The sequence below is a fragment of the Pinus tabuliformis genome, chromosome 4_2 (assembly GCF_031772625.1).
Source record: "Pinus tabuliformis cultivar Carrire ecotype Pingquan chromosome 4_2, CPIR1, whole genome shotgun sequence".
NCBI classification, from domain to species: Eukaryota; Viridiplantae; Streptophyta; class Pinopsida; order Pinales; family Pinaceae; genus Pinus; species Pinus tabuliformis.
This window is the reverse complement of record NC_142304.1, coordinates 805,628,825-805,640,766: the sequence shown is the minus strand read 5'-3', so window position 1 is coordinate 805,640,766 and position 11,942 is coordinate 805,628,825. Positions and strand designations below refer to the sequence as shown.

The window sequence follows — 11,942 nt, the reverse complement described above, 5'->3', positions numbered from 1 at the left end:
ATCTCGGAAGAGCCCATGCCAGAACGTCCCTTGTGCCTGAACGATGAATCCCCACGCCGATAAGGCTCTGAACAACTGACTTCGAAAGGGGGTGCATGGGGAGAGGCAAAAATGAGTCCTCCCCATCCTTCCAAACAGGAGATGTGAATGACCAAGATTTAATCAACTTATCCCACGTAAATATACCCTTTGAGTGGAAAAAGGAAATCAATCTAGGAGGGAAAGAGGAACCCAAACCATTTACTATTGAATCAAAACCAATGAGGATGCTTGAGCCCGAGAAAATCCTCCATCGCAAATTTTCCATGAAGAAAGGCTGTATTTTCTTGAAACTTAACCAGATAGCAGACCCTCTTTTAATGCCCAAAGATTTCCTTCTGTACCAAAACTCCATGCTTCTTCCTTTTAAATATTTTATGTTGATGACTATGCTCCACGGACCCTCGCCATAGATACCTCTATAAAGAGATTTGCAAAGGAGGACTTTCCCAAATGTCCTCATATGAATAAGACCCCAGCCCCTGCCTTCTTCAACTTGGAGATAGATTCCATCTTTACTAAGTGAATCTTTGACTGATAAGATCTTCCTCCCCATAAAAAATTGGCAGCTAAAGAACACATTTTGTGAATAACAGAAGCGGGGAGAAGATAAAGGTGGGCCCAATAAACCGCCAGTTGAGATAGAACGGCCTGCACCAGGATAAATCTGCCAGCTAATGATAGGAATCTCGACTCCCATCCTGATATTTTTTTGTAGAAGCGATCAATTAACCATTGCCAATCCTGTTTGTGATTGCCTTTTGCTTTCAGGTTAAAACCCAGATATTTGAAGCCTTCCTTAATCGATGCCTGGTTGATGCCGATCAGAGCTGCAATCCATTGAACGATCTCCATATTAGACTCATTGTGATACAACAAAGATTTGTCCTTGTTGATGACCAGTCCAGATGCTTACTGAAACTTTTCAAGGATATCATTTAGGCAATACCAGGTTGCCCTGCAGAGCATGGCGAAAATGAGGACATCGTCGACAAAGAGATTATGAGATAGGAATATATCCTTGCAGATCTTGATCGGCCTACATCTTCGTTCTGACACAGCTTTGTTGATCTGAACGCTGAGAGAGTTCATCACTAGGATAAATAGCAGAGGGGAGAAGGGACAGCCCTGAAGAAATCCCCTCTCCGCTAGGAAAAAAGATGATGGAATTCCGTTTATAATGACTGAATATTTAACATTTTCGATTATCCAGTTGATACCTTGTGATCTTTATTTTGATTCCAATTTTATTTTAAAATAAATTTTAATTGATGGCATTTTCATTCGAAGCAATATTTTCAGCGTGGAAGTTTCTTTAAATAAAAGGGAGGTTAATTGGCTTTAGAATTTATTATTTATTATTTATTATTTTAAAATTGATTTAAGTAATAATTTTAAGATGTGTTTGGAGTATGTCTTAAAATATTGTTTTTGTGTGGTTAAGAGGTTATTTTCTTAGGAATAAAGAAACAGGTTAAGGGTCCAAGAATCAGAAGCATTTGTCAGGAGTGAAAGTCTGGTTCCTTACGGACCACCAGCAAATTATTCCAGGGGTGGTGGTTTTCCTTTATGAGTCAGCTTGCATTTAAAAAATAACAGTTAGAAATAGCTATCTTCCCTGCAGGTTTCACAACTAAATTATAATAAATTTTCAAACCTGTTTAAAAACAACTTCAAAATTAAAATAACCATTGATCAGAAAATAACAGATTCAACCTGAGTTGCCCTTAAATTCCCAACTAACCCCATTAAAAAAGCTACACAATGCATGTCACCTACAACCCTAACGGCAGAATCTTGAAAATTATGGTCATGGCAGATGATGAAGTACGCTTCACTATCGGGTAGCAATACAGGTGAGAAATAAGTACGGTGTAACGATTGGAGCATAAAATTACTTCCAGAAGTGGAATGTTTCTATAAATTCTAAGAAAAAGAGTGCCGTCTCTACCACAGGAAAGAATGTTTTGTTATCAGAGTAAAAATAATTAAAAATGAAATGAAACAAATCCACTGTCTTGACCGCGAAGACTGGCTGTTTTCAAACGGTTCTAAGGCTGCTGCTAATTATTGACTTAGATCGCTGGAGATTAAAGTTTGTTAAAAAGAATCTCTGCCAAAATAGGTTTCATGCCCGGTAAATTCCATTATATTTGCATGCGAGACCGTAAATCCTTTCACTTTAAGCTGATTTGATTTTGTTTTAATCTCTCTGGAACGATTCAAGTCTGACGGCACATCATTGACTTTTGAGCAATGTTAAAAGGAATCTGCCAAAATGGAAGCATTTGGATGCGTTTCATCGGCCCGTGGCTTTATTGCAGTTTAATGCCTGGTAAATTCCCTAATATTTGGATGCCAGACCATAAATTTTCACTTTAAGCTGTCTGAAACGATTCAAGTCTGACGGCACATTATTGACTTTTATGGAATGAGAGTATTATGTAAAAGATCTCCGCGAAATTGGATGCCTTTGTCCTTTTACGACCTAGAGACTTTACAGCGATTGTATGTCTGGTGTATCGCTTTCAGGCACCTGAAATCTTCAAGGCAGGCTTTATTCATTTTAGAACATTCTGAATATCTCTAGAATACATGAAATAATGCAGAAAATTTACTTGCGGTTAATCGTTTAGGAAGGTTAAAATATTCGCGAGATTTGGTTTTGACATTAAGATTGCGTTTGCATTTCAACTTTTCGGAGCATTAAGCCGTCAATATGTCAAAATGAAACAAATTAATTGTGCAGACAGGTGGTCCATAACAGAACATTTTCCCGTAATGGAGTGATCTGGAGAATTGAAGCTTATCGTTTTGCAAATGTTAAAATTGTCCCTGAAGCAAAGAATTTCCGCTGTTTGATTTAACATAAAATTAGGATTTAGATTTCGAACATAGATTTCTTGTTCCCCTGTTTGATTTAACATAGGTTTTAGGATTCCTTTGGAACACAAGTTTTCTGAAGCTCTAAATTTTTTCGCTTCATCTGACCACTGCAGGCCTCTAGGTTCGTCTTTTTAGGTCGGAAGAATTGATAATAATCGGCGACAAAAATAAATACAAGCAATCAAGCTAAAATACTTAATCGGATAGGAAGCCAGAACTACTCTCTTGCTTTTTGCTTCAGACTAGAATTTAGGGTATAGGTTGGTAGGCTTCATTCTCAAAACTTGCCATTGAAATATGCAAGGGAATTGCACAGAAGCTACAAACACTAACAGTTAAAATATGATAATCTGTTTATATCTAAAGCCAAAAACGCATTTGCAGGTTCACACATTTCCTTTATTGTTTACATCTATCAGGATCATATGTTGAAATTTAACCCCGCAGAAGGAATTATTTTTATTTCTGAACGAGATCCTGCGTTCTGATTACTTTCTTTGTCAGTCCATGGACTTGTGATCGAGGGGTTTGCTGATTGTTGTCACAGAATTCAATACAGTCGAAGGCATCCAAAACCGAGGTTAGAGCGGAATTGGTGTGAATTTTTGAGGGATGGGTTGCGTATCTTCCAAGAGAATTTTAAGGTCAACCAGTTTCCAAGAGATTTTGAAGCGGCCGTTTCCTCCGGTCACAGCGATACCGATACTAGATGACTTGGTCCTAGCAAACAGCCATGAATTTGTTGCTCTGATTTGCAAGGCCAATAAGCTTGCCAAGAAACTTCCAGCTCCATCAGAGCCAGAGAATGTACTTCCTTTTATCAGCAAATATTCTGAAGGTGAGCCCTTTTCTTGCTTTGCTTGCTGAAATTCGTCTCTTCGTTATTTTTCAGAGGTAAAGAAATTTGATTTATCTATTGGCATATGATCTGATTTCGAGTGACTCAAATACACTATCAAAATTTTAATTCAACTTGAAATGGTTGCCTTTCCTTTTTTCTTTTTCGTTTTTTCTAAATTGCTTTGTGTGAACTCAAGCACCAGTAGTGAGCCCACTCATCAGGTAAATGGCCTTTTAAAGGTGAACCACTAATCACAAGCAATTTCCTTTGCGAAGCTGGTGTGATAGGGTCCTCTTCCATTAAAATCGCCTAAAACTTGCACCTGCCTCGTCTGCTTATTTGTAGTTGTGGACAGTTCACCCTGAGGGGGACCGGACATGTCATAACTTCACCCCTGAATCAGGAGTCTACTGGAAACCTTACCTCTTTAAGAAATTTGAGTATTCATCAAATCTTTGGTTTGCAACAAGCATAAACTGATCAAGATTACAAGCACTGACATACTGAAACATTTACAGGTGAAAGGCTTATTACTGAAAACCATGTTAGAGTGAACTCAGATCTGCAATCGGAGAGTTCGTTGAAAGAAGAAAAATTAGAAAAGCACGAAGCTGTAGAGGGAGAATCAGAAGAATATAAGCCTACAGAGGAGGACAAAACAGAGGTCATTTTTACATGGGAACTATTGGAAGGCCTTGACTATGGAGAAAGGTATCATGTTTCTATGAAAACTGGGTCAGATTCTGATTCACTTTCTACTAACAGTAGTGACATACACGAGGAAATGACTGACAAGAGTTCTCCGCCAAGGATTTCAATTGCCAAATCTCTGGAAAGTTTTCATACTGTGGAGGAATATGATGCTTTTCTTGCCAGGAGGAAGAGTCTACCCCTTTGGGATAGAAACTCCAAAAGGCATCTTCATTATTCAGGACATGAGCACATAGAAACTATCAATGAATTTAGCTCGACTTCACAATCTAGCCTGTCTTCATGTCCATCACTTTCACTCACTGAAAGAAACATGATTCCAGTTGTTATTAATTGGAGAGAGGAGTCAGAAGATGATGATGATTGCTCTTTCGAGATCTCTGTCCTGCAGCCCTCTTTTGATCTAAGTGACACGAATACTGATGTTAACAGTTACATCCCACAGACACCTTCAGAAAACAATAGCAGTGAGGACAACGATGGCATCACACTGACAGTTTCAGAAAACAACAGCAGTAAGGAAAACAATGGCCTCGCAAAAACAGTTACACAAAACAATAGCAGGGAGGAAAACAATGGCATCGCACAGACAATTGCAGAGAACAGTGGCAACCAGGAAAACAGTCGCAGGGTGGAGACGAGCATAGGAATCACTGGTCTGGCAGAGGTAAATTTAGAAAAAGATCAACCCACAGAGACAAATTCAGGTGAAAGAAGAATGCATGTAAGAGCTAAGCTGAATGATCCAGATCTTGGCGGTATCACTATTCCAAGAACTCCTGAGTTTTCTGCAGTTGGAAGCTTGAAAGAGTGGCTGACGGGTGGAGGGCATATTTATTCACCAGGTGTGTCTACTGAATTGTCATTAGGCTATTTTGAATTTTGGGATAAATCATGTAAGGCCAATGATACTGGTAACTCTGGTCAGCCATCAGGCGATGGAGCTAAAGTTGAAACAGATTATTGCCCTGTTTTGAATATCGATGACAAATTAGCAAACGATGGAGATTCAAGTGTTTACTCTGATTCTGGGGTTTCTGCCATAGAGAATAAAAAATGGGACTATCCCCTTTTTGACCCAGAGTTGTTAGCCTTATTTGAGAAGGCTCTTCAGCAGCTGTCCGAAGAGGAACAACATCTATTGAGGCAATTAGATGAGGATTCAAATTTACCGTGCAGGAAATCATGTGCAAAAGACAATGAAGATAATCTACAGGGTAGCAGCAGGACAGAGGACACCGAAAGGAAAAATACCTGTCTTTCAAATGACGGAGAATTTTGATCTTCAAGATCCCTGGATATTAGAGAAGTTTTGGCAACAGTTCTGTGACAGTAGACGAGCGCAAGTTGGTTTGTGATATTATAAAGCATAACATGCAATATGAACAGTCAGAACTACTCACAAGGAGCTATTCCATCTCAAGCACACCATCCAAATAAGAAAATGTTCTGAAAATGTTTTTGATATCGAAGTCAGATTGTTTATGTATTGTTGATAGTTACAGTCCAATTTTACAATTGTACCCGTGTAGTAGGTATGACATACGGATAACTGATTCCTTGGCATTTGGTTTTAGGAAAAAACTCCAGTAATACCTTAACTTCTGTTTTCTGTGAAGAGAACAGCAGCCAGATTAAATTTGTATTATTGGAATTCAGAAGCATCTCTCAGCTTGCAGAGTTATTTAGAGAACTCGGATTGGCATATTTGAATTGATGCAATCAGTAAGGCACGATGTTTATCTGTTTCACACTTTTTGTGAATGAGTGATATAGGAGTATGCGCTTTCAACACTGGGATTTCCATTAAATAATCAGTGCAGAGCTGGAGTTGCCTTGAAATAGAATGCAAAGTTCAATACCCTTCGCAATTCCAATTAGGAGCCTTGGAATGGGGACGTGAATATCTATTGTTCTATATCTGGCTTTTTAATTGTAAACTCAATGTTCTTGGTAAGTTTCAGGATATGTAAAGAGCATGGTTAAGAAGAATAGAGGGTCAATCTATCTGTAGCTTTTTAATTGTAAACTCAATGTTCTTGCTAAGTTTCAGGATATGTAAAGAGCATGGTTAAGAAGAATAGAGGGTCAAGCTAATGTCTTGTAGTCTTGTCAGTTTAATCCTTTGAAGTGTTTCAAACAATCTTGCACATCCCTACCAAGGATCTTCAAGAACAACAGAAAGCTGGATGTAATAACTAGATTTCATATGCTTGTCCTATTTGTACTGGTTAGGAGGAAAAAAAAACTATTTCGATATAATGATTCCTTAGCATTATAGCTTCCTGTAAACCAGCACAAACCGTCAGAAGAATTGCATTCTCATAGTGTGAAAATGTTATAACAATACGGAGATCATGTTATATTGCACCATTTTATAGGTCTATGTACCGGCGATGTTCAGTAATCAGACTCAGAACACCAGATGTTTCTGTGATTAAGCTTTGCATGTGTTCAGTTAGCCAACACTTGTATCAGTAAACATGAGAGTTCTTTAGGTATATATGAGAGTTGTTTAGGTGTTGGAGGTGAATCTTGTTAATAAATTATCTGTTATAGTAAACTTGGTCAACCGTGTTTAGGTTTATATTTGTTATGATACATTTGATTTAGTCATATAATCAATTTAGAGTGGATTGGATTGCTTATGGGTTCAAAGTTTTTGTAACCCATAAATATAATTTTTTTTTAAAATTATTTATTAGTTAGTGAAATTATTAATTATTGTTGGAGTAATTGTAACATTTAATTATTAATTATTATCATTATTCGTATAATTGTAACACTCATTTTATTGGGAATCAATTATGTGAATTAATAGTTACTCTGGAAACATGGATTAATTATTCACTCAAAGTAATGATAAAGGTTTGGCGGTTTAATAGTACCCCGCAATTTTAGTGTAAGAATTTGGAAATTTACTAATACCTAAAAAGTTTGGCGTAATGGAAAATACCAATATTGGAAATCAATTACATAAACTTTTTTTTTTTAAATGGGAAGGGCTAGTTCCCTTAAGAAGCATTTATGGGCCCTCTTTTTTTTGTACATTATATGTGTCAGAACAAGATGACAGCCATCACATCAGGACTTTTTCATATTACAATCACATATAGACAAATATATGCTGCAGCCCAGTTGAAATATATCGGACGTTGATGGTGTGCCAACAAGCCAAGCCATCCATAAACTTATCACCCAAAAAAAACTAACCACAGCTATAAACATAAGATTTATTGCCGATTCAAAATAATAATAAATATTTGGAAATTTACAACTACCTATAAATTTTACTTCAAAAAAAATCTACTATAAAATAATAAATCAAAACATACCAACTAAATCAATTCCACTATTTACACTGAAGAGACTCCCAATACCGACTAACTAATCAATTTCAATATTACACTTACAGAGGCTCCAGGGAGCCAAACCAGAGATTATTTTTTTGAGGTAGAAGGTCTGCCCATATTCTAGGTCAAGCTGAAAAGTGCTTTTTTTTCACCCATAGTTGCAACCAACCAGCCTCCACTAAGAGCCGCCCAACATTATCAAATAATTTTCTATCCGCTTTGGTCTTGAGCTGTCTTTCGGTTATTTAGTTGTCAGTTCTTAATCCTTCATTTTTGGTGTAAAGAAAAAGAGTTGTTCCCGACAGATCTAGCTTAGTTAAAGCTCGTAAAGCGTATATATTCAAAAATACATTTTGGGAATGTTTTGCCCATAAATTTATTTCAGTATTTAACTTCCCTAAAATATCGTATGCGTATAAAAACTTATTACATAAAAATTTAAGGTTGAAATTTTCATATTCGTTAAATATTATTTAACTTCCTTCAAAATTCATATACAGTGAAAAACTTATTACATAAAAATGAATTCATATACATTGGAAAATTTGTGACATAAAAGTTAACTTTTATTTAATGTTGAAATTTTCATTTTTTTAACTATTAAATTTTTTAGTATGCATAAATATATATTTTGGGTGTGGATGCATTGATATTCTCACTAAAGAAAAGAGTGTCAGAAAAATTTGATTTTGAATTTTTGAGAGTTTAGTGGTAGGGTTAGGGTTTTTTTTCTCTTTCAGTCTTGTGTTGGATTCTACATACAAACAGAGATTGCATGGCAAAGATTCTTTGAACATGAATCCAAAGGCAGGAGGGGCCCACCCCTCCTTTGGAAGTGCTCTCACTAGTAGGCCTTTTCATGGTGAAGTAAAATTGGTTATTGAAAGGGGATCCTCAAGTTTTTCACAAATGCTTATTCTAGGTGATAAGTGTCAAATGGGTATGGGGTCAATGTATCCCTAAGGCCTCTCAAAACCCTAGATTTATCATCCAAACGAGATGTCTGGATGATCATAGGAAGTGCATGAGAGATCATGCTTTTATTTCCAAGTTTATAGGGATTCGACTTATGGAGAAGGAATTGGAACGTTGGATATAACATAAACGGTAACCAAAGGGAGAGGTCAATTTGAGATTGGGGCCAAAAGGATTCTTCACAATTATTTTCTCCAATGTCGAAGATAAATCTCAAACCTTTGAGGGAGAGCCCTATTTCTACAACAATGTGGGCCTCTATATCAAACATTGGGAAGCATGTTTTAACCCTGATAAGGAGGAATTGACAACAACGCTGATATGGGTAAGATTGTATTCACTTCTAGTCAATTTTTGGATACCGGAAATTCTAGAAGGGATAGGGAAAATGTCAAGGTATTTTTTCAAAGTCTCAAAGGTCACCAAAGGGGGGAAAACATGTCATATGTCAGGTTGTGTGTATATATGAATATTTCTCAGTCGTTACCATATTCCATCGAGCTAGATTATCAAGGAGAAGTATGGAAACAACATTTAGACTACGAACATGTTCCATTTAGATGTTGGATCTATCATGAGCATGGTCACTTGATAAGAGAATGCCCATTAAGACGGAAGGAACAAGTAATAAGAGGTCAGATTCCAAATGATGACCTCACCAAGTTCATAACAAGGAGACAACCACAAGAACCAGAGCTCTCCTAACTCAAAGGTGATGGAGGAGAAGAACCCCTTTCAACACTGGAGGCCATGGAGGAAGATTCTCAAAACATGGAGGACACTCAAAGGGGCATGACACCTACAAAACAAACTCTAGACAAAAATGCGCTAAACTGCAAATTTGAGGAGGAGAATATACAAGGGAGTTTTGATTTTTATGCACTATCAGGTTTTGAGGAAGTAGCTTCTTTGCTGAAACAAAAGTCAACAAACCTCTCATAAGAGGAGAGGTTTTTAGTTACCTTGGTGAATGAATAGGCTCAACAAGATTTGGGAGACTTGGATAAGGAAAATAGAGAACTCTCTGCAAATTCTTATCTTCAATGGAAAATGAAGTGATGAAACTTGGTAGGGGACTCAGTAGCCCAATCATTCCAAGCCTTTAAGGAGAAGGGAAAAGAAATTCTCCTCAAGGTCCTTACCAAAGAATCAAAGAAGAAGGTGAATAAACCGAAGGAAGCAAGACAAAACATTGGAGCAAACCAGGTCATTCCGGATCAAGCAACAACCTTGACAGAAATTCCATCGTCACTACCCAAAATCTCATCATGAATATAATATCATGGAATATACGAGGGCTTAATAGCAGGGGGAAACAATGACACCTCAGAGAACAAATTAGAAAGGAAAACGCAACTATTGTTATATTCACGAAACACAATTAATAGGGGAAAAGAGGATCAAAACTGTAGGCAATTGTTGGAAAGGATGCAAGTCGATGTCTCTAGCTGCGAGGGGTAATGCGCGAGGCCTAGTTGTCTGGTGGAATCCAAATGAAGTAGTTTTCCAAGACTGGTAATCTATCGCTTGAATTCTTACAAACAACTTAGATATATTGGGACGAAAGACATCGTTTTCTTACCAGTAGTCTATGGCCCTCTCGGTGTAAGGGATAAGAGGGTTTTTTTTGTAGCAACTATAGGAGATAAAACAAATGATAGGGAATTCCCTATGGGTGGTTGGAGGATATTTCAATCTCATGAGAGGAGAAAAAAGGAGGTGTTCATAGGTTATACCAAGTATCAGTTGATTTTGATGGGTATATTGAAAAATTGCACCTTGTAGACATTCTATAAAACAATGGGCTTTTCACCTGGAATAACCATCGTGGAGGCGGAAACCATATATCCTGCCATTTGGATCACTTTCTATTATTAGAGGAAGTTTTACAAAAGAACATATTTGTAGAAGCTTCAATTTTGCCTTGTATGGGGTTGGATCACTGGCTCATTCAATTGGAACTAGATTTTAAAAGGCCCCATTAAATCATTTGTTCCATTTTGAAAGCTTTTGGATTCAAACAAAAAGTGTTGTAGAATTGTTAGACAAATGGTGGAAGGAGTTGGACATCTAAGGTACTAATAAAATATACACATTCCAACTCAAACTAAAAGTGTTGAAGTATAGGATCAAACATTGGAATAAGCATGTCTTTGGAAACATTTTTGAAGACAAGAAAGCATTGGAAAGGAAAATTTCAAGTATTCAACAAAAACTTATTCTTGAAGGCAGATCTACAGAGTTGGCAGTGATAAAGACAGCGACTCTTCAAAATTTAGAGCACAGAAGGCAACAAGAAGAGACACTATGGAAATAAAAGTTGAGGATACAATGGCTCAGGGATGGAGATCATAATTCAAAGTTCTTGCATAATGCTATGATTCAACAATGCTATAATAATAGAATTTTTTGTCTCATTGGATAGGACGGGGAAAGAAAACTACAACATGAAGAAATAGAAAGTGAATTGGTAAATTATTTTAATGATATATTGACTGAGAAATGCTTAGGTAGATAAATAGCTATAAACACAATTCTTCAACATATACCAAGAATTCTCAATAATGAAAAAATATTGTGTTAATGATACCAATCTCCTTGTTAGAGATTGAAATGGTGGTTATGAACATGCCAAAGAATAAGGCCCCTGGGCTGGATGGATTTATGATGAATTTATTTCAGGCGTATTAGGGGTTCTTAGGTAAGGAGATACATGAGGTCATTGAGGAATCAAGGCAGACCAAATGTATGCACACAACACTAAACACAACATTCTTTCCTCTAGCTCTAAAAGTAGGTCATTTGGAGAGCCGTGAGGGTTTCAGACCTATTTCTCTATGCAATGTGCTATATAAAATTATTTTAATTGTAATAATTAACATATTGAAACCATTGGAATTCTTCCAATATTAGTATCTCCGACCAAAACCAGATTTGTAGAGGGGTGTCAGATTGCGGATGATGCTTTTGTGATGCATGAAATTATCCCTTCTTTGAGGGTGTCAAAATGTCCAGGTATGATTATTAAAGTTGACTTATCTAAGGCTTACGATAGAATAAGTTGGACATATTTACTATGGGCTCTACGAGCTTATATATTTTCAGAACAATGGTTAGCATGGGGGTTGTCTCTTATC

General features: G+C 36.9%; 1 protein-coding gene across 3 annotated transcripts; it reads left to right on the top strand.

Annotated features, from left to right (window-relative positions):
• The first annotated feature begins 1,862 nt into the window (after positions 1–1,862).
• On the top strand, positions 1,863–6,184 carry LOC149172124 (uncharacterized). 3 transcript variants are annotated; one of them, XM_089424215.1, is made up of 3 exons: positions 1,863–2,374; positions 3,473–3,763; positions 4,285–6,184. In XM_089424215.1, the coding sequence occupies exons 2-3, from the start codon at positions 3,538–3,540 to the stop codon at positions 5,757–5,759; spliced, it is 1,701 nt and encodes a 566-aa protein (XP_089280341.1). In that variant the 5' UTR covers positions 1,863–2,374; positions 3,473–3,537; the 3' UTR covers positions 5,760–6,184. The 3 variants fall into 3 exon arrangements, with proteins under 3 accessions (XP_089280341.1, XP_089280342.1, XP_089280340.1); XM_089424216.1 differs by lacking the exon at positions 1,863–2,374 and adding an exon at positions 2,382–3,185; XM_089424214.1 differs by lacking the exon at positions 1,863–2,374 and having other exon boundaries at positions 2,382–3,763.
• The last annotated feature ends 5,758 nt before the right edge of the window (positions 6,185–11,942 follow it).